The following is a 22,904-nucleotide window of genomic DNA, read 5'->3' on the forward strand; positions in this document are numbered from 1 at the left end:
GTGCAAGCATCTGCTGTATCCACGGCTGTGCTGATCTACATCAGGATGCTCATGTTGATGTTGCACCACCTGGACCCGTGCACCTTTTATAACTGCTGTGTGTAGCATTTTAGCATCGATAAATCACTGCCACATTAATTTGGAGACATTAGAGTAATTGTACATAAATGACTGTAAACAAATGAGACCACTGCTGAGATACGTGACCCGTATACCCTGTTATACACTGCACACCACAATGCTAGTTTTCATGTGCAGAAGGGCAAAAAAGTGAGGTTTTTTTTACTGCACATGAAGCAGGAAAAAGAACACTGTTCCTCTAATACACTCCGAATTTCTCACACTAACAGCAACTGTAATGATTTAAAGTCCCCGTTGAAGTTTCAACATTCAACAGGAAGCTGAACATTTAAATCATGTCACAGCTGGGGCCTTCTGGCAGCACTCGAAAACTCACACCTGTACACTTGGCCATTTTCATGTCATCAAGCTATTTAAAGTACAGCATTTGTGCTCATGTGGTCAGCAATGACTGATCAATCACTCATAAATACATTCCATTTGATTCTTGGCTGGGGAAAAATACAGAATTTTTTGCTTTCTGGCAGAGAGTGAAATGAGAAGACGGATACCACCCTCAGATCGGAGGGAGCTATCAATCTTCATATCTATCTTTCTGCCAAAACCAAAATGTCTAAGCTATTCCTTCAACCAAATAATTAAACTGACTAAAAAGTAAGTGCAACATGTAAATAATCCAGTTTGGATATGCCTTAAATCACAGTGTGCTGCAATTAAATGTCTGAACAGTAAAGCATCCAGCCTCCTCCTTTGCTCACCTGAGCACTTCGTTGGGGTTGCCTGAGATGGGAGTCTTTTTGTCGGGGGCTCCGTGGCACTCGGACTTCAGCAGGGTGTGAGGGCCGCGGTCCATCATCATGGTGGAGGTTGCCATGGTGATGATGGCCACACCGTCGCGAACGCGGGCCTCTAGGCCATAGTCCCACTCGTCGTAGGACACGGAGAGCAGACCTGGGCGGACAAAGTGAGAAGAGGTGACATCAGAAGAGAGATGGTGAGGTAAGAAGGGGACTGGCAGGTTAGCAAAAGTAGAGAGGTAAGCAAGGAAAGATTCAGAAATGTAACATAAATACAGCATTAAAAATGAGAGAGGTGAACTAGATTTTAGGGAGAAAAGTGAAGAGATTCAGAGACAAAGGACAGAGACAGACAGATGGAGGAAACTAAAGCGGGTAGACACAGGGATAACTCTGTTAGGGTATACAGAGTGTATGTTTTGAACACACTCCAAGAGACAGAGCACACACTACATGATGATTCAGAGAGCAGATGAACAGAACTCCCATCCTGCCTGACTAAGCGTCTATCACCTTGCTGTGTTTGTCCATCTGTCTGTCTAAAGCACTGTCTGTTTCTGTTTGTTGGCCTTTGCAATGTCTGTACGCCTGTTTATCTGTCCTTCTGTCCGTGTGAGCCCTGTTCCCTTTTGACAGTCTGTCTGTTTATGAACATTCATTTGTAGGTCTCTCTCTCTCACGCGGTCTCCATGCCCATCTCTCCCTGTGCCCTTCCAACCGCCCATCAGCCCATTCGGTTGTCTGCCAGGATGCCCATCCCTGTGAGCAGTCAGTAGATAAGTGATATGTGGATATTTTCAGGTAGTTTAAAATTTGGGAATTTTTTTTTCTACTTTCACCTTTCCAGGAAAGGCTTGCTGAGGGTGTTCATGCTTAGATTCACATCATGAATGATACTGTTTTACCTGTATGGGCCCTAGAGGAGCTGACTAATTTTATCATTGTGTTTGTTAGTAAGTTTTTTGAAATATAATCTAAAATCTAAAATATCTATCTAAAATAAAGACAGAAAATCACAAAGAAACACAATGAGAAGAGTTAATTTAGTATGAAACTTAGGCTATTATGTGTCAATTAAAGCACAGCTGACATTTAGATAATGACTTTCACTGATATTAAACCACCATTATTGATAATATGATTAACTCATGACAAATTGACACCATTAATTGATGACACATGGTGCATGCGGCCCAGCACTGAGCCTAGTGAGCAATCTTTATCTCTTTTTAATCTCCAGTCATTTAGCTCTCTTGTTCTCTGCTGTCAGGATTTTATCAGGTTGGAGCTCACAGGTCGGACCATCCTTGAGCTCAAGGAGTCTAAAAATATATATATAATTAACTCACCAAAAATATTTTTCACAGGCCAAAATGTATGTTGGGTGTGACTTCATGACTTAGATGTCCAGCATTGTGAGACAAAGTGATGTAAATTTCAGAATTTACAAGCTACACACGAACCGACCATGAAGTCTTGTCTGTGTGAATCGAACTCGACAGATGTAGTGTGCACATAGAAACATGATAGAGACTCTCAGAGGATTTTTAATTACATGACCATTTTTGTACAGACATTTACCTGCCCATGTGGCCTTTGGAGATTTACCTCACCTGCTGGTGCATAACCATAGTGGGCTAACGGTGTGTCTACACTCTCTGAGCTCTTTTCTTGCTTGAGCTTGAGCTGTCAAGTTTTGGATTCCTCCACATGTTAAAGTGAAGGTTTATTTTATTTTATTTATTATCACCATCTATTATTATCACCTCTCCAAAACAAAAAACAAAGATGAAAAAAAAATGCAAGGAATGTTCCAATGTTTGTTGCAAATGTTAGGATGCCTGGTAACTAAGTATCTACAGCAGTGACCAGTATTTTCAAAGGTGTGGGACATGTCATTAGCCAACTGCATTTTATTGGATTACAGGTTACATTAGAAAATTATCTGTTCTGGCTTGGAATATCTACTGTGTGACAGCTGAGAGTTTGGAGTGACTAAATCTTGCACTCAGTTTGGTTTTAGAAATTTTACACTCTGGAGTCTCCAGTCAAACTTTTTATTACTGCTATTCAAATTTCAAATCTGTTTGATATGCTTGTAATACTCCTGTACATCTGAACAATCAAGCATACATCTCGTGATTGTCTAGTTTATAAAAACTATGTTTCTATAGTAAGCTTTGAAACCATTCATCACGCTTCAGAGGTGGACTGGGACAATAATTCAGACCTGGAATCGTCAGTCCAGCCAATCTCCACCTACACTGTAATCACTTTGTTGAAATATCTTTTTCCTGCTTGCTGTTTATACGTATATTTCTTTTACTTTAAGTGTGAAAACAGTGAAAACAGTGAAAACGACGGAGCCCATTCAGTATCAGGCCTTAGCCAAATGTACTTTCATAATTAAGGGAACAGAAATAAATAATCACACAAATCATTTTTGTGCACATCTGGAGTGTTTTGCACCTGGCATTTCCTCAGAGTTACCGGAGATACTCCCACCTGACACAAAAGAGTATGCCTTTTCTCTTTATTTTCCAGATCATTTCCATGCATACACATCTCCAGCAAAAAATAATTATGTTTTTTTGTTTTATTTTTTTTAAACACAGAAGCAACTTGGGAAATGCAGTTGTAATACGACATGCTGAGGTCAGCCGTGCTAATATGTTTTTCCTTTTTAATCGCCAACCATGTCCCTTGTTCATGAAGATGTCTGTAATTTTACAGACTTTAACAGCACTTTCCTTCCTGTCTTTTCTCCCTCTCAGTTCTCTCTCTCTCTCTCTCTCTCTCTCTCTTTCTCCTGTGCTGTCCAGTTTTTCGCCACACTGCTTGGCCACGCATGCTGACTGAATGTTGTGTTGATGTGTGTGTGGGGGGGGTAACCAATCATGTGTGATGGCAGAGATGATCCCATCAGGTTAAAAGCGGGCGGGGGAGCTGACGTCTACAGTTCTGAGGGGCTGTAGCTGCCCTGTGTTGTTTACTCTTTGATTGACCCATTTTACTTTGCTTTTTTAACACTGGTCTGACACTGTGGGCCAATCAGCTTGCCAGGCAACCAGGAATTCTCCACATTTCTCCAGATGGCTAGTCTGGGGCTGTTACATTACATTACGGTGCATTTTCATCACATTTATTTAGCCAAAGCTGCAATAAGTGCATTATGCCATATGGCTATAAACCAAACCAGAACTGACATTTAGTGTGGACATTGCCTCGTGTTAGCTAGCGACAGCTGAATGAGAAAGGAGAAGGCTCCTCTTATCTACTTCTGTGTGAGACTGAAGTTCATTGAGTATTTCAGTTACCAAAGTTGCCACTGTTATAAGTGTGAACTGCATTAGCGCTGCGTTAAAGCATTAAAGCTTGACAGTAGAAGCAGCATGAACTAAGGTGGGTGGATTTAGTGAAAGGTCAATTTAATGTGGAAACCTTTTAAATCACATGCTTGGTGTTATCTGAACTCTCAGCGTCAAGTGCCCTTGTGACTTCTAAAATAGCCAATAAATGATCTTTCTGTTCGGGACACCACTGGACATCTCAGGTCACACAGCTCTCAGTGAAGCACGGACTGCCTTCAGGTCAGCTTATCTGGCTATCCGTCTCTCCGTCTGCCTTTTAATAATGTCCCTCTCTTTGTCCATCAGTCGGTCTGCGCCTATCTGACAGAGTATGACCACATGTCAGCCAGTCCACTACTATGTCAGTGGGCAGAAATAGACAGGCAGCCTGGAAACCTGCCTCCCTCAAGGGGCCTCAGCACTGACAGCTCCAGCCCTCCAGGATCACATCTAATGTCACAAACTGTTGACACTTTCTCAACAGTCACTCACTCACTCCCATCGCCTGTTCCTTTTTGCACACTTCACTTTTAATATTTTATGGGAAGATTCTTTCATGAGAAGATCTGTGCGTGCGTGTGTTGGCAGCATGTTGTGTGCTGCACATGTGCACACACTGTGTTGTGTATTCTTTCCTGCACCTTGGGAACTGCTGCGTACATGTTCATACATCTCTCAGGACATGTTTAAATGTCACAACACAGACACGTCAACAGGCAGTGTTATAGCTGAGCAGCACTGTGGCAGCCGAAAAGCCCATTTCTTCTGCCCCGGAAACTGGCTACTGCCTCTGTTTGAAGGCACAAGCTGTGTCCCTGTCACAAACACAAGCTTATACAAAGAAAATCACAAAGACTGCAGACATTGAGTATCCACAAGCAGATGAAATGATTGGAGAACGTAACAGAAGAACCACTGTATCACTGGGTATTTTTGGAAATCAGTGATGTCAGATTGGGTGGTTACGTTAGCACAGTCTGTGCAGCAGCGGTGTGTAACTCTGATCAGGAAGAATACAGACAGAAAAGCTGTTAGTAGAAGAGAGAGCTGAGAGCGACGAGCAGGAAAAAGAGGGGCCGAATGAGCAGAGAGAAAAAGTCAGACAGCAGCAGAGACACGAAGATAAAACAAAAAATGAAGGGATTAGAGAGTTAGGAGACGAGTCAGAGGAGGCTGAAATAGTGAGGCGAGGGAACAACAGCATGAAATAACCAGGAAAGGAAAGGAAGGAAAGAGGAGGGATGGTTCCCCAGAGCGCCACTTAAGGAAGGCATCAGTGGAATTACCCATGAGAATTGCAAGTTCTTCATCACACATGGTGCAAATTATTAAGTGTGCCGAGTAAGCAAATTCAGCCCACAGCTAACGCGCACCTTCCACTGAACCCTGAACTGCTGGATTCACCCAGAGCACACACAACCACAACATCAGTCACATGCTGTGCCATGGCGTCGTTTCGCACTGTGCTAGATCAGAAGTTAGTGGGGCTGACTGTCACTACAGGTTTCATGTGGCTTTTAAGTTGAAGCTCAGAAATAAAGCTTGCTTGAATGATTGAGTTCTACAGGTACAAACATCATGCCAGAATGTTTGCTTTTGTACAGCGGTATAGACACCTCGGTTAATACAGACAAGTGTTCTGTTAAAATCTATCCTTTCTCATGACAAAAAGTGGTATTTTCAGGATATCAACGCATCTGCAATAAAACAGTAATCTTTCAGATGCTTTAGCAGCTCATTACGGAGGTGAGGCTCAGTGGAGGTTTTACAGACTTTCACTGCTGAAGCTGTTAAATAACATCCTACCATTATGTTCATCTTACTGGCAGCGGACACCACTGACAGGCACATATCCTGCAGCAGCAGTACTGTGAGCAGAAGCTCAGCCATCTGCATACCGACTTACATCAACATGAAAACTCTAATATGATTTCTGTACATGCTGCCACACAACATCACATCTTACAATAAATATATTTCCTTAAATAAATAAGACACCAATTTTTACAGAAAATCTTGTCATTTTGTCCTGTATGTTTGGTACATTCTCTATCCTATTCATACATTACACATTAAATTAGGGGATGACATTTTGGCCACTATTTGTCATTATGTCCCATACGATTAATCCCATGATAAGTCAGTGTTAACTGAAAGGGGTTTGTGTGCGCCCATCAACGCCGCCACTCGCCAGTTCTACTTTGTAATCATCCAGGCAGTACATGAGCTAGTCACGATCAACTCTCGGGCAACATAAATCAAGAGGGAAGATGTTGTGTGGTTTACATAATTGGTATGGTGAATATATATAAAAGTTTATAGAGTGGAACCCTAATTTGGAATAGACAAACTGAAACAAACAGACACACACACACACACACACACACACACACAACCATAGTTTTGTTCATCCTGACCTAAACACCTTGGTCCTCCAGCATGTGAAATACACACAAAGCACAAAGACACAACCCATTTGATTACACTCAACCATTATTTTCTCATGCAAATTACCAGTCGCACATTTCACAAACAAATGCACACAAATCTTACACACAAGGCCCAAAACACACTCACTGGCACACATAAACAAGCTCCCAAACACATTTCTGACTCTCATATGGAGAAAATCATCCACTGATGCCAATAAGGGAGCACAGGTAAAAACTTTCAGTTATGGTACTTGAACGGCACAACAATCCCAGATTCCACCTGGAAACCATGTCCCAGAAACTGCTGAGGAGAGGCAACTTCATAATATCTCTCGTTCCATGTAAATCAACAAGCCATGCGCCAACAAATTACCAGCTTCATACGTCAAATTTCATACGTAATTTACTACCTGCCTCTAAGGTTAACTGTCCCACAGAGAGTAAAATTACACTGAAGTCGTGGAAAGTTCCATCAGGGTGGCAACATCACTAACAGTTAAAGCTTTGATTCCCACAGAGAGCTGGCCTTTCAAAAAGTGTCTGTCCACCCCCAAGTACTGAAAGTGGAGTTACATGAAGCAGTCTGACAGGTGTGCCTGACAGATTGCGTGAGGAGGTTGTTTGGTTAATGCACCCTAACTCAGATGTCAGTTTGGTTCCACATTTGGCCTTCAAAGGTTAGAATGACCTCCAGTGGTGTTATGGGGGGAGAGTGGGGGAGAAACGCTCCTTCACTTTTTATCAGGAAAGGTCAGTTTTGTTTCTTGTCTTGCAGGAAGAATCCAAATAGCTACCTGAAAAGTGGAAAATAACATTTCATGCCTTAAAGGCACGATGTGTCCGTTTCTCTTTTGCTGGTTAAGTGGAACATAATGTGGACACAAAGTTAGACACAAGGTGCAAATGGGTTGCATTTAGTCTCTTAATTACTCATATATATATATATATATATATATATATATATATATATATATATATGTATGTAGAGAGAGAGAGAGAGAAAGAGAGAGAGAGAGAGAGAGAGAGAGAGAGAGGGTGTAACATGAATTAAACCAATTAGTGTCATCTCCCATTCCCCTTAAAAGCCAGGCACATCTCCTACAGTGGCACTTGTCTCCACTGAGGAACAAGTATGTGGCCCATGGCTAACGATCCCTCTGCCATCTCCCAATCCTCACACCATTTTACAGCACATAAGAAAATGCAGCAAACAATAACTGAGTTGTGCGCTGTGCACCACCACATGGTGCTGTGCTCTGTGTTCTTTCTGTGGTTTCAAGTAGATTTTTCCACCTCTCAGATGAGGGTACAAGCCTTTTAGACTTAATACATATGAAGTTAGACACTTCAGCACTGCATCATTTTTAGGGAAATGTTGTGGCCACAGTTCAGCAGGCTAATATTATCACAAGTGATAAGGAAGGAAAGTAAAACAACAGCAAAGAGACATTGTTGTTTCCAAGCTAGCCCTGAGTGCTGTTAGTATTGCACCCAAAGACTCCATATAAGGTGACAGAATAAACTTGATCTGACTTGCTTAATGCAACCTTCCTGGACTTGTGTTACAGTGGAACTGTGGCAGATTTCCTACCTGTGGGGAACTCTGCAGGCACTACAACAGTGTCTCCAGCTACCAGCGAGGGCACAATCCACGTGTAGCCGTAGCCAGTGATCCCAACAGAGTGAGCGACCTCGAAGATGGTGTTGGCCTCTTCTTTTGTGCAGTACAGAAGAATGACGGGGCTCTGGAGCTTTTTCAGCTGGTTTTGGATCTTTGAATCTCCGTCATCTACAGACATGTCAAGCAGTAAAACTTCCTCCAGTTCCCAGCCCACAAAGCTGTTCTCGATGGTGCTACGGATCTGGATGGGACAGAGGAAGAAGAGGCTCATCCACAAGTTGGCTTAATTATCAGGGATTCTCCAGCAATTTAATAAGAATTTTGTTTTGTTCTTGTTTCATCTGAGTATTGTAGCTATTTAATTCCAATATTTTCTAGGAGTGTAACAATTCTCCGAATGGTTCATATTTCTATTTTTGGCGGGGGCATGGGGTAGAGGAACGATGGACAAAAATATGGGTTTTACAAATCATCTAGCACACTTCTTGAGGCTCTAGTCCATTACTCAAGACAGCAAACTTTGGACATTTGTCTAGGAATCGTCAAACTTTATTCATACATTTGTACAAAAGCCATATCCTTTTTATCATTTTAATTTGGCCCTTGCCCCACAGTAACTTTTACATTATTGTATGGGGATAATGTTACATTAAGTACCACTGCGGCATTGTTTTACTCTTAGATAATGGTTGATGCAATTTCTCTAAATTGCTATTACTAGAAAAGTTCCGTTCAGAATAATTCAAATGGACTGCTTTGCAAACTTGTCCCCAATCACGATCATATATTAAAATTTCAAATATTTATTATTTAAACAGTAAATGTCCCAGTAAAGGGCTGCAATATTTCTCCATGATCAGATATGGAAGCTAATTCATCTTTTGTTCTGTGTCGTCCTGCATTTACATCCTGATGATTTGTGCATGGTGTCTCAGCTCAGCGCATTTACCTTGGTGACAAAGTCCTGGTAACCAGGGTAGTACGTGGTGACGATGGAGAAGATGTACCAGTCATATTCTTCCATGATATTTAGTATAACCGAAGCCTGCTGTTCGATAGAGGGGCCAAACTGAAAGAACATGGAGTTGTCATCCTGAAAATGACAGAAGCACACAGAGGAACAAAGAGTGTAAATGGTTATGTAACAATATTGGCCTGAACTTTAATTTACTTGGCTTTACACACAGAGGAGAACAGATACTACTTAAAGAACAGTGGTGGTTTTGTAACATTATTGGTGCGAACATTAATTTAGCTGCCTTTATTCTCTCGCTCACAGAGGGGAAAGGCGAGAGGACACCAGTGGGCTTGTAATGATACCGGTCATGATTTTCATTAGTTGCCTTTATGACTCTTTTAATGAGTTTGTACACGGGGGTGGCTGGAACAAATTCTGGTGACTCAAAGCTGCTGTCCTTAATCTCATCGATCATTTTCATCAATTTGTTTTATTACAGCTGTGTTGGAACAATGCACTTGCAATGTAACCTGCAAGGTGCAAGATGTCAGACAGTGGAATTGATAAAAGTGGCGCACAGCTACCCGGGACACGCGATACATAAAACATTCTCTAATTAAGTCCCTTCCCTTTGAAGAGGCCATATCTAAATATGAGAGGTACAGAACGTAGAGCAAACCAAACAGCAGTACATTTACAAAGACACACACTGCAATAAACCTCGCTCACAGACTGATATCCAAGTCTGTGTCAAGCCACCGGTGTTAAAATGGAATATTGAGCGGGACAGAAGAAGAGGAGGAGGTGAGAAATGCGAGTCTAGACAAGACTCTGCAGTTCTGCGACATGAGCTCGTTACTGTGCATGGGTGAGCCAGTCTGTGAGCCCAACTCCTGTGTACACAAAGTACAGTAGCGTGTTTATACTGTTGGATGTTCACGCTTCTAATGTGGCAAATTACAAGAATGAAAATGAGTTCCTGTGCGTTTCGTGTTCGACTGTGGACTGTACGTGAGGAAAATGAGTCGACACTGACAGGCAGGACAGGCAGGCAGGCACGGTGTTGAAATCTCCCTGGCTTCTTAGGGCTCTCTCTGTGCTTCACTCAACATCAAAGGCTAACCTGCCCCTCCCAGGGGATGCACATGGGTTGACCCGTCACCTTGTTTCTGTATTAATGAGATCAGGGCTATACCATTGAGGTGGCATGTTGAGAGCCACAATACGCGTGTGAAACACTTGCCGAACGTTCTTTCAAATAATGAGCGTAATGTGTTGCACCCGTGAGGTTGAAAACATGCCATTATCATCCCCTGCTGCAAGGTAAAAAACAAGTGAATCCAACGCTGAAGCTCAGTGCAGAGACCGTGTTTCAAAATCATGAAATTATGATGCACACACTGACGTTGTGCCCGCGTTTCTCAACCAACTTGAATATATTTGTTCTTCAACTTTATTATATCCCTTCCCTGACTCTTTCTCTCTCATTCTTCATCCATCTCTATCCATCTCTCCTCCTGTGCTGGCATCCCATTTTTAACAGTGGAATTACTGCCAGGGCACAGTTATAATTGAATTTCCAGATTCACGCACTCCCGCACCCCCCCACTTATATCCTCGACACAGCACCCCACCACCCCTGTTTCCCCCACATTTCCTCTAGCTTGGTCTCCCTATCGCTCTCTTCTTAAGAGCAGTATTAATGTACTGCCCAACACACTCATTCAGAGTGCCAGAGGTCTGCAGAATTTTTATTAGCCTTGGAGAAAAAGACATGTTAAAAGAAGAGCAAGTCAGACGCAGAAGCAGGGAAGAGGCAGGGTGAGAGATATGAAAAAAATCACTGGAAGAAGCGGGTTAAATGATAAGAAACCTTGAATAAAATGAAGTGCTGCAAAACACCACTTCATTTACAGCAACAACAATTAGGGTCTGGCCACATTATCACTTCTCTTGGCACAAGGTGATCGATTAGTGAGTATTAAAATTCCCAGAGGGGGTAGCAAGGCCAGCAAGTCAGTCAGCCAGACGCAGGAAGCCAGCCAGCAAGGCTTTGAATACGCTTCTGAGCCGGTCACTGTCTTCTCTGTGGATCCACGGCTTACGTCAGTGCTGGCTACTGTACACAGACAACAATACACTACACCACACAATACAGCAGGATGAATGGCCAGCGGAGACAGGGGAGAGAGAGAGAGAGATGGAGAGAGAGAAAGATGGAGAGATACAGCCAAAGATAGAAAAAGAGCAGATAAAACCGTAGAGGAGGGAAGAGATAAGAGGAAAGAGAAAAACAGAGAGAAACTAAAGGGAGAGACAGGAATTAAGCAAGCGAGATTAAAAGATGGAGATGTACAAAAAGCAGAGAGGATGTAGCTGAGATTTGAGTCCTCAGGAGGGACACAGGCACAGGACAATGTGGCGACAAAAGGATGAATGGAGAGGAAGAGGGCAGACTGGCAGACGGCTGTGATCCTGCATGGAGCGAGTGAGCGGTGGAAGGGCAGGAAGCCAGCAGTCAGTGAAGGAGCAGGCAAACGGAGGTGTGTGAGTGTGTGTGTGTGTGTGTGTGTGTCTGCCAGCCATTCAGGCAGGAGGAGGCTAAGCCTGAGTTGTTCAGCCACTGAGGACTGCTGCTGTCAGAAAGAAGAAGAGAGAGACGGGACACATGTGTTCCCGCCTCTATGGGAAGAGCGTGAGTAAGTGTGTGTGTGTATTCCTGTAGCTGTGAGGACTAAAATCTCTTTATACAGTCATATTGTGAGGACCCACCTTACTTATGGGGACAAAACACAAGTCTCTACAATATAAATCATCAAATATAGGTTAAGGTTAGGATCAGGCAAGTAATGTTTATTGTTATGGTTAGGTGGTGGTTAAGCCTCCACAAACTAAGTGTAAGTCTACGTCAGTGTTTCCCCTTTTTATGAGCTGTGGCACATCTTTTACAGTAGAAAGATCACGCGGCACGCCATCAGGTAAAAACGTTTGGATCAGTTGGCCGCTCCGCCCGCCACTGCACGCCGCCCGCCCAGTGCGCCAATCGGGTGGAGCCGACAACTGCCACGGCACACCGATTGGGAATCACTGTCCCTCAATGTCCTATGTGCATGTTTGGTCCTCTAATTGTGTCTGCATGTGCCTGCATGTCCGTATTTGTTTGGACTCTGTAGGTCTCTTTATTACATAGGTGTGTTTCTGTGTGTGTGTGTGTAGGCTGTGGTTGATAGGCCCTGGTCTGCCTGAGTTGCCTGCTCTGCCCCAGAGCCTTCAAATGAGTGCACTCACACACTCCTGGAGCAGTTATTTGACTTAGAGGGGAAGAGAGAGTCAATAACTCAGGTATTTCAATTACACACACAGGGACACATCAGTGACTGCAAAAGAAATAGACCCACTTCCAATTTTGCTCTGGAATATGCACAAACACACACCTACACACATGCACACAAATCTGAATGGCTTTAAGCACAGACACTGACATCCTCACACACATATACACACACACACAACACAGAGCTGCATTCAAAAACCCACCCTCAAATAGAAAGGCACACTCAAACACAAAGAAGAAAATGGCAAATCAACAGTGCAATCACAGAATAATACAGCCGTGTTGCTGTAGACACACACACACACGCACACACAGACATAACGGCTCGGTAAAACAACACCAGACACATTGTTAAACTGTTAAGTGTATCATAAAGTGATCGCATAAAGCCGATAAGGGGGAACATGGGGACACACTTTAACAGGTTTACGCACTCTTATATTTGCTGCGTTCTATGCGTGCTGAGCTCAAATGTAATCAAAGGAAACATGACAATACAATACACTCTGTGCCAAGGTGCAAAAAAACATGTTTGGTGGTGTGCTGGGACAAGGCCAGCTAACATGAGCCAAGGTGGTCAAACACAGTGCCAACATTTAAAGGTTGTACTGCCCCAGTAAAGAAGCAGTACAATTATTTTTATCATTAGTAAGTATTTTTAGTTAATGAAAGTTCACTTGAGTGTTAGTTGCTGATACACTCCGGGCCAGATCCTTTTTTTCCTGCCTGTTTTTAACATCTTGAGGTGAAGTTAGTGTTCTCACTTAAATAAATGTTATCCTTATTCAGTGTGTTGCACAGATGGATAAACGCACATGTCCTCACGAGTCCATCCAGAATAAGAGGAGCACAGGGCCCAAATGCAGTCTAATATTACCGGATATGGAAAAAAACGAAAGACAAACCCATCCATATATCCATTTTCTATACCGCTTATCTGTCAGGGTCGCAGGGGGGCTGGAGCCTATCCCAGCTGACTACGTGCAAGAGGCGGGGTACACCCTGGACTGGTCGCCAGTCAATCGCAGGGCCAACACACAAAGACAGACAACCACACACTCTCACACTCACACCTAGGGACAATGTAGAGCAGCCAGTTAACCTAATGTGTATGTTTTTGGTATTGTGGGAGGAAGCTGGAGTACCCAGAGAAAACCCACGCAGGCACAGGGAGAACAAGCAAACTCCACATAGAAGGGCCCAGACCGGGATTCGAACCTGGAACCCTCTTGCTATGAGGCGACAGTGCTAACCACTGCACCACCATGCCGCCCAAAAGACAAACCCAATAATGTATTTTCGGAATTTGATTCACAGATATTAGAAAATTAATATCTGATTTCCCGGTTGGCTACATTATGTTCAAATGTGGTTTGTTGCAGGTGAATGTGACACTTTCAATTATTTCTTCAAATTAGTGTGTGAAGCATATAAATGAATTATATTTTAAATTACTTTCTCTGTCTTCACAATAGTTCTCAGGCCATTATGATGATATGGCTGCTTTTTTTCTATCCCACTGCTGCTTGTTAATTGATAACGCGTTGTGCTGCAGTCTGTGGTGCTGCTTTCTCTCTATTAGGGCTTGTTTGGGTCGAATGCATTTTGGATCAGGTCTAATTATCCTTGGATCTGTTCGTATTGGGTAACATAGTCGCTGTCTATTTTATAAATGCTAACTGATGCACAGTGAGTTCAGGTATTCCACAAGTCTGTTTTGGATTAGAACCTTTAGGACCTGTAAAGACCTTTGATAAAGACTAGTAGGATAACACACGAAAAGAGGCAAACCCGAAAGCTCTGTGTCATGTTACTGTAAGATCATCAGGTTTGATCCGATTGGATTCTTCCTCACATGCTGGGTGATCACCTGTGATGAAATGCTGACATGAAATATAAGCACTACCACAAATAATGTGAGAAAATGTGGAACAGGAACTTATATCCTAATTAGTCCTTATAAAAACACTGGTTTGCCTTGATTTGCTTTGATTTTAAAGCACTTTTAAGTGGTCTGTATACTTTATATTGATATTTCTCTCTTTGTGAGGAAGTAACGAGGAGGCGAAGACAGCAGAGACAAAGACTGAGATAGAAAGGTGGAGAAAGCCAAAGAGTGGTGATGATGTCTGTTGCTGGGAGGTTTTTGGCAATGCATATTTCCATCCTTCCTATAAAGGCTGCTTTGAACTTGAGTTGGGGGTGAGGGGGTGGGGGGGTGCGCTATTGACTGCTGCTACACTGCCTGATGGAGAGAGAAGCCAGCCAGAGAGAGAGACAGAGAGACAGAAGGAAAGAAGATGGAAAAAGAGAGCTGGAGTGGGAGGCAGAAGGAAAGAGGCAACAGCTGGCCTTCACTTGAATACAGTGAATTTAAAAGACAGTGGGCTGGAGATATAAACTCATCACAGCCACAGGCATTCACACACACTCACACACACACACACACACATATATATGTATATTTTTTCTGATAAAGCCTGTGAGCACAAGCCGCCATCACCAGTGTGTGCTGAAATTACGTACTGATGACAAGCCCTCCACTCTCATTCCTCTCTGTCCCTCGTTCGCTCCCTGTCGCTTCACACACACATACACACTTATCATCGCTACCTCAATTAAACCTCCCCTCACTTCGTGTATGTCTTTTACCTTGTACTTCGCTCTTCTCGTGCCTCATCATCACATTTCTTATCGTGGAAGCCTACTTATCTTTAATCAAGCACATGCAAGCTTAATTAGCTTGCACATTTGTCAGACCATCATCTAATTAACAGTGACCTTATTTTAAGCACTTTTTGAACCTTAATTAAATAAAGCACAGGTCTTCATTAAAATATTTGCCTAATTTTGCCTCAACATGATTTTGATCACAATGTTGCTACCGGCTATCACAGCCAATACGCCATTTTGGGAGGAAATGAAAGGGAAAAAAAGCTGAAAAAAAGACTGAAAAACAAAACGAAACAGGAAGTAGTAAGTTAAACTGGGTGAGGGACACAATGCTGGAGAGGATCTTTTGTCTGAAATCTTGACATAATCAGACAGTGTCTGAATGGAAGTCAATACCACTTAACAGCAAGACACAGGCCCAGACACACAAACGCACAAATTGTTTCTCTCTGGCCCATTTCTGCTCTAAGTTTAGCAGACGACCCACCGAGGGGCCTCTGCAGTCTGATGCTTTTCCTGCTGCTGCTCTTGTTTGTCCCCTGGTCCTTGTAGGATGGTAATAGTTTTTTCTCGCTGTGTCTGGAGTTAGGCTAAAGAGACTAAATTGAGTAGCTGGAGGGAATGGTGAGTCTACAAATTCTCTGGCTTTTATAGCTTTGTATCTGTCTCTGGAAATGTATAGCTGTATAAACTAATAAATAATAAAGTGGAAAGTGAGTGTTTAACTCATGTATGACTACGTCTCATGGAATTCTAAATAAGCAGTAACACAGACTGGCTGCCATCTCCTGCTTGTGCTCAGTCATAAGAGAAAACACTGTGGACGTGTGTGACATTTATGGACATTTATGACTGCATGAAGAGTTTGAGGGTTGATGTCATTTTTTTTACCCTTTAAAAACAATTCAAAGGTGTTTGTAATGTGTTTTATCTGCCATAACTTGAACTGCAGATATCAGGATGGCAGGCTATCTAGCTTACCTCTCACAGAGGACAAAACAACACCAACAGGGACTTTAATGACATTGCATTCTAAATACACTAACAGCTTTGCAGCTACGACAGCTTCCACTCTTCTGGAAAGGCTTTCCACAAGATTTTGGAGAGCGTTTCTTTGGGAAATTTTACCCATTCATACAGTAAAGCATTTATGAGGCCAGGTCTAGGATGAAAAGGTCTGGCACACAATCTCTGTTCCAGTTCATTCCAAAGGTGTTTGATGGGGTTGAGATGAGGGCTCTGTGTGGGCCACTCTCACACCACACACGCTTTTGTGCACTGGAGCACAGACATGCTAGAATACAGGACCTTCCCAAAACTGTTACCACCAAGTTGGAAGCATAGCATTGTCCAAAATATCTTGGTAAGCTGAAGCATTACGATTTCCCTTCACTGGAAGTAAGGGACTAAGCCGAGCTAGCCCCATCCCAATACTTTTAGATATAGTGTACACAAACCAAAGGTCATAGTTAAAGGCCAGTCAGAAAGACACCTTATTCACTGAGTAACCAAGTGTCACTTTCTACCAAATCTACCAACTATTCATCATTTCAGCTGACAAAAAATATAACTGCAAGCTGCAGTGCAACAACCATGAATAACTAAGGTTAGTGAGGTTTAGCAAACAGTCAATTCCATCTTACCAAACCTGAACACACTCATACAGGTCACATGTCACAGCTTCAAGGCTGAATTCTGGGAAACACTTGAGATTTTAGTTGGACTAGTCAGTTAATTTTCAAAGAATAAATTTGCTGCCTTTCTGAACTCTTCAATATTGTCAACCACTAAAACGGCTTAGATATTGAAATGAAGCAACAGGTTGTCAAATAGATTCATGTTACTGTCTCAATGAAGCAGAGAACTATCAAAACCTGTAAGCCATATAAAGCCCCACAGTGCTAATACAGATGTACACATTTAACCTTAAATCACAAAACAGCACCCCCAAAAGAGAAAAGACTGGGCAAAATATTGACCTTACCAACTTAAAGATTCATGTCAAACTTCAGAGTTTCAGTTTATGATATCATATTGTTTAATTTTGATGCTTTTCAGCTGTAGTGTTTTCAGCTAAACAACTCTGATAGAGTTTTAAGATCTTCTTCGGTCAAGAGGGAGTCACTGGTTTGAGAGTGGAAGTGGGGGCAGTGAAGACGCTGAGGTTCAGGAGGACCACAGAGTGTCCCAAGGCAGCTGTAAAGTGGTTTAGGGAGTCAGGGAGGTCAGCACGCTGCTGTAGTCAAACATCTTTTTTTTTCCTGCCTCTTGCTCCAAGCAGGGGGGAGGAGTGGAAAGGTGACGGCAGGTTGAATGGGAAGGAAGAGAGACAGAGAGAAGTGCCATGGAGGGAGGGAGGAAGGGAGTGGGGACAGTAAGGTCCAGATGAAGGATGTTATTAATCCATTTATTCCCACTCCACTCTTTGCGTCTGTCCTCTGCTATCTATTCCACTCCTGTCACATCTGCTGATTTCAATCTTTTGCTCCGGCTTGCCCTCAACTCTCGGCTCTCCATCTCTCCCCTTATTATCTCCCTCTCTCCCTCCATCACTCCCTTCCTCCTTCCTGCTCACTTTCTTTCCTCTTTCCTCCTCTCTATTCTTTGACAACCTCTATAACTTTTCCCCTCCTTCTCGACTTATCCTCGCTGGCTGAGTTTCCCTCTCTGCTCTGTCTTTCTGTTGCTCTCTTCCTCCTTCCCTCTCGGCATTTATCATACATCCCAGGGTGCACCTGGGTTGTGCTGTCAGTTGTAGGCCCAGAGCCATCATCATGCTGGGGCTGTTTCTCGCCACTTCACACTATGAAAACTGAATTCCTTCACACACACACACACACACACACACACACACACACATTGTCATCTCGCATGAATCCACCACCAGGGTTTCATCAACTCACCTCACCCAATTTTACAGTTTATCTAGAATACGTCTGTATACGCTACGGCAGCAAACCCAGGGCCACTGTCAGCATTTATCCTATATTCGGCTGGGCCTATAGAAACGTGCAACCGCCCGATCTTCAGAGGGAAGAGAGCAAGCGAGGGGTGAGGAGGAGAGTGCAAGAGGGGAGTGGAGAGCAAAGGGAAATAGAGTGAGAGTACAGTTGATATGTGCTTCTGTGTTCTTTTCCTGGCAACACGATAAAGGCTCGCTCTCAGTCACTGTCAGCGGCAAGACCACCCTCTCTATCTCCGTCCCCCCCTCCTCCTCCTTCACCTCGCCTCTCCAGTCCCATCCATCCCAAAGCAAAGACTGCCCTCTCTATCTCCCTCCTCTTTTATGTCCACTGCTCTTCCCTTCCCCTGCATTTTACATTTACATTTCAGGCATTTAGTAGGCGCTCTCATCCACAGTGACTTAACAAGTGCCACTGTAGAATAAGCCTCAAGTCCTCATTCTCCGACGCCTTGAGAAGCCGGGGCGCAGAGGTCGACGCCGCAGCGGCTCGATGATAGATGTAACAAATGCTCTTTATCACTGGAATGATGAGAATAAGAAATTACTAGGAGACATGTGTTGAAGCGAAAAATGGGAAAGGTTCACATGTTCCCTCTCTCACATTTACCTCAGTCCTCTCATCTCCCATTCAGACAGACCACCCCATCGCTGTTTTCTACTGAAGACTCCTTTCATTCGCTGTGATGAAAATTAAAATTCAAATCTGCTTTATTGGCGTGACAGTGAAGGGGGGGGGGGGTTTCTCCACAACAAAACATGTTAGAAGACGGGCTAAGACAATAAGCCAATCTGTATGCTCCTCTCCCCCCACCTCACTGGCTCCAGTCTTCCCTCACTGACTAACTAACCCTGTTTGTGATGCGTTAAGCCGTGCACAAGCACTTAAAACCCTCCTCTCCTCCGCATGCTGCCCTCCCTCGTTTTCACAGTCTCTTAAGATGCTAACGCGGAGAGACACTCCCTCATTATGTCACCATCGGATTCTTTCATGGTGTGTGCTTGTGGTTACCTGCGTCTGTGTGTGTCTGTGCACACCTGTGTGTTAGTGTGTGTGTGTCCTTGTTAAAAGAAAGTGGAGCCAGTGAAGCTTTAACAAAGACAAGAGAGAGCCAGAGATGCGTGTACCAGAGATGTGAGATGTTGTTTAGCTTTAGGACAGATGGAGTCAAAACTTGTCGCAGGACTTATGAATACTTCAGACTGTACAATTCTTGATCCCAGGAGTCTCTCACTTACTCTGCATCCCCACACCCTCTCACACATCCATTTTATGAAATCAAACTCATTTTTGATGTTGTTTTTGTTCTGCATTTCAACAGACTGAAAGGCTATTACAGAAAAAAAATTGCTATTGCCATTAGCCTATGTTTATAGTAAATTTCCCTGTTTGTGGCGGAGTCCGTGATGGATTCACAGGAAACCATTCAGCATGTATTCCAGCACTAATCCTTGTAGTTTTATCTCACTGATAACACATCAAAGGTGTATTAAGTTACTGTTTCACATTAAAAGCATAGAAGTGCCAAAACAAGCAGCGGCTTTTACTGTGAAGCAGTCATGATAATGAAGCATTTCTTTTTTTTTTTTTTTTTTTTTTTGGGTTGGTCCGGATTATGTGATGAGGCCATGTTACTTTCTATTTTCTCATTTTTTGTCACTTATCTTTAATTGTTACCTATATTAATTCTCTATTATTGTTACCCAGTCCAATCTTTAATCAGTTGTAGGTCGACATTCATTATGCCATTAAAGTCAAAGTCAGTCATATTTTTTTATTTTGGTGGACACATCTGTTGGTCAGGGTGTGGAGGATAATGTGGCGCAAAACCAATCCGAGCAGAGGGCATGAAGTTGCCTTATCAGTTCAAATATAACTCCTGACTTATGGACTGATATTCTAGTCCCTTTGTTCCAGAGAGGGAAATGTTGTGCCCTCATGGGACTAAATAGTTTTAACATTTTTTTTCTGCCCTTCTCTGCTCCTTCTCACTTTTTACCTCTTTTGCCACTGCAGTGTCCTTTCCTCTTTAAGCCTGCTATATTTGCAATTACATTTGAACCTCTTCCTATGACTTAGATTGGAGGCCAACTGTCCAGGAACACACACTGTCCCTGTGAATCATAAGCTGATGCTTTATGCTGGTGATATGTGGACGCTACTATCTCCTATATCTCCTGAGAAATCTGGTCGCTCTCTAGTCTGTCTGTTAACTTCCTTTTCAAAGATGTCAGGTGCTTAAGGCATGAGGCACCTCCATTAATTTGTTCAAAGTCACTATATCAAGGTGACTTCAGATGGTGGGGGTTGGTAGGAGCGATAGCCAGTATTACTGGGGTACTTACTCTTGTTTCTTGTTTGCAGCTACTGCAACACTCTAGTTTCATTAACTCTTCTTCAAAGAATTTGAGGCATACATCCACACAAGCCGCTACCTAAGAAGACGTGTTGGAAACAATACCTGATGTTCTGTGCTCTGTGCTGACAGGTGTTTTATACAGGTGCTTTCTCATTTTTATGCGCACAGACACGCATATGTTGAAATGCAAGCAAAAAGGATTACATTTGGGTGATCTTTTTCTGACACTGTGCATGCATAGATGTACAGCATGTGTGAGTACATGTGCAGATTACTGTGAGTGCTTTGGAGCATGCACAAGTATATGCATATATACTGGATGTATATGTGGGGGTGGATTGGAAGAGACTGGGATATATACTGTATGCACCTGTTTCTCACCTTCTCATCATCATCATCATTATTGTTATAATTATTATTATTACTACTATTATTACAGTTGTTGTTTTTTGTCATTGATGTTTGTTGATGTAATACAGTCTTTCAGCATATTTATGTGAAAACTCACATGCATTCACCTGTGGATATAATTGTGCAAAAATTCAATATGGAGATACAGTTGTAAAAATAACTAACTGTAACATCCTTTTCATCCTTCACACACACACGCACACACACACACACACACACGCGTGCGCACACAAAGCCTCATGTGTGCCTCATCTTCCATATCCCTCTGCATGCTGCCGTGACAGGCATCCTTTGTGGCTGCCAAAGCTTTTTAACCACAACAATATCTAAATGGCACACAATGGCCCATTAGAGTCATCAAGCTGTTAAACCAGCAACCGGCAACCTTCAGCCTGGCAATTAGGAATATTTCATTCACCCTCCCACCCCGACACACTCACAAACACACATATATACACAGACACAAGCACACACACTCCGCCCATCCATTATTCTCTTCCTGTCTCTCATCCACGTGCTCTCTCTCTCTTTCATCTCTTCCTCCTCTTTTGTTTCACTCTCTCCTCTCACCCTCTCTTTTGCACGTGCACACTCTCACTCACGTGCACTCTACTTAACACCAACCCTCTGTCGTCACCTATCCCCCTGGCTCTTCTCTCTCCCTCTGTTGCCACAGTCGCCCTACAACAGCAGCCCACAATCAGTGTCATGATCGATTAACAGATTTCACACCGCTGGACACGGCATTTACAAAGAACCAGATGAAATGAAAGGAAGGAGCAGGCTGAGACAATAAGGAGAGCAGAGAGACGAGGTTCAGCACGCTGCTGTGTCATGGGCTGTGTCAGGAGTAAGTGGATACAGTGGCTACATAAGAATATCAGACCTGTAGAATTAACGCATGAGCTTAAGGCTTGGAAAAAAAAGATAGCCCGTCTGTCACGCAAGGGTGAGAAGACAGGGGAGAAGGACAGTTGGACACAGGAAAGACTGGCTGAAAAACTGGTTTCTGAGATTCATACATTTTTTTTCACCCATTTTATTTCTTGCTTATTGAGCAAAGTGTGAATTTTGACAGCCAAGTAAGAGGAGACATTTTGCTAATTTTAGATTTTCAGACTCAGTTTCATGTTTCTTTGTACTATTAGTCCTTATGTTTCTTTATGCATTTCACATATTTGATAAAGTTACAAGTTATTTTTCAACATGCTGACACATATGTACTATATTCTAATGATTTTCTTGAAAGAGTCAAGAAGGGAATTATGCTCTTTGGTACTGTCACTTTGAAGGTGAGGGTTTGATCATCCTGAATGATGATGGTTAAAAATAATCAGTCCAAGCACTTCACTGATGCACAGCTGGGTTTATAAGCAATTGAAGCTGCCTATAAAGCCTTTACTGGACGATTAACCCTCTTGGCTGTGATTTCATACGCATAACCACCTCTGATGTATGGTTTTCTACATCCATAAGCACTGGTTATGATTTCACACCTAGTCAGCCTGCTCCCATCCCCCCTCCCCCCTTGTCTCCTGCCTCTCTCCCCTCTGCCTGACAGTTGGTTTCAACAGCAGCCACAGAATACACAGCGTGGAGGTGCGAGCTATTCTTCCTCTCCCTCGCTGTGCCTCTGCTGCGCATGCACACACAAACGAATGTGTATGCACGGCTTCGGTGCCGCAAAATGTGCATTTTGAAAATGCACATATACACTTAATGTGCACCTGTGTACTTTCAAAACTCTCACACGCTCGCACAAACACACCAGCTGTGGCACTAAAGCCAGCTTTTGGCAGTCATATCCACTTTCTGTTCGCCTCCCTGCACGCTGTGTCACTAAACAGAAGTTGAATCCTGCATCCGGAACCTGAGCTGGTGACTCACACACACACACACACTGATATGTGTGTACCTCACTAATG

The 22,904-nt window shown here is 43.1% G+C and overlaps 1 protein-coding gene across 1 annotated transcript in view; it reads right to left on the minus strand.

Moving 5' to 3' along the window:
- LOC124073809 (glutamate receptor ionotropic, NMDA 2B) overlaps positions 1-22,904 on the minus strand; it is a 116,315-nt gene that overhangs the window by 39,074 nt on the left and 54,337 nt on the right. The window contains exons 6-8 of the mRNA XM_046416325.1: positions 9,231-9,374; positions 8,252-8,522; positions 840-1,032 (exon numbers count right to left, since the gene is read on the minus strand). Coding sequence (XP_046272281.1) covers positions 840-1,032; positions 8,252-8,522; positions 9,231-9,374 — 608 coding nt within the window. The remainder of the gene's footprint in view (positions 1-839; positions 1,033-8,251; positions 8,523-9,230; positions 9,375-22,904) is intronic.

This window comes from Scatophagus argus, chromosome 16 (genome assembly GCF_020382885.2).
Source record: "Scatophagus argus isolate fScaArg1 chromosome 16, fScaArg1.pri, whole genome shotgun sequence".
Lineage (NCBI taxonomy): Eukaryota > Metazoa > Chordata > Actinopteri > Scatophagidae > Scatophagus > Scatophagus argus.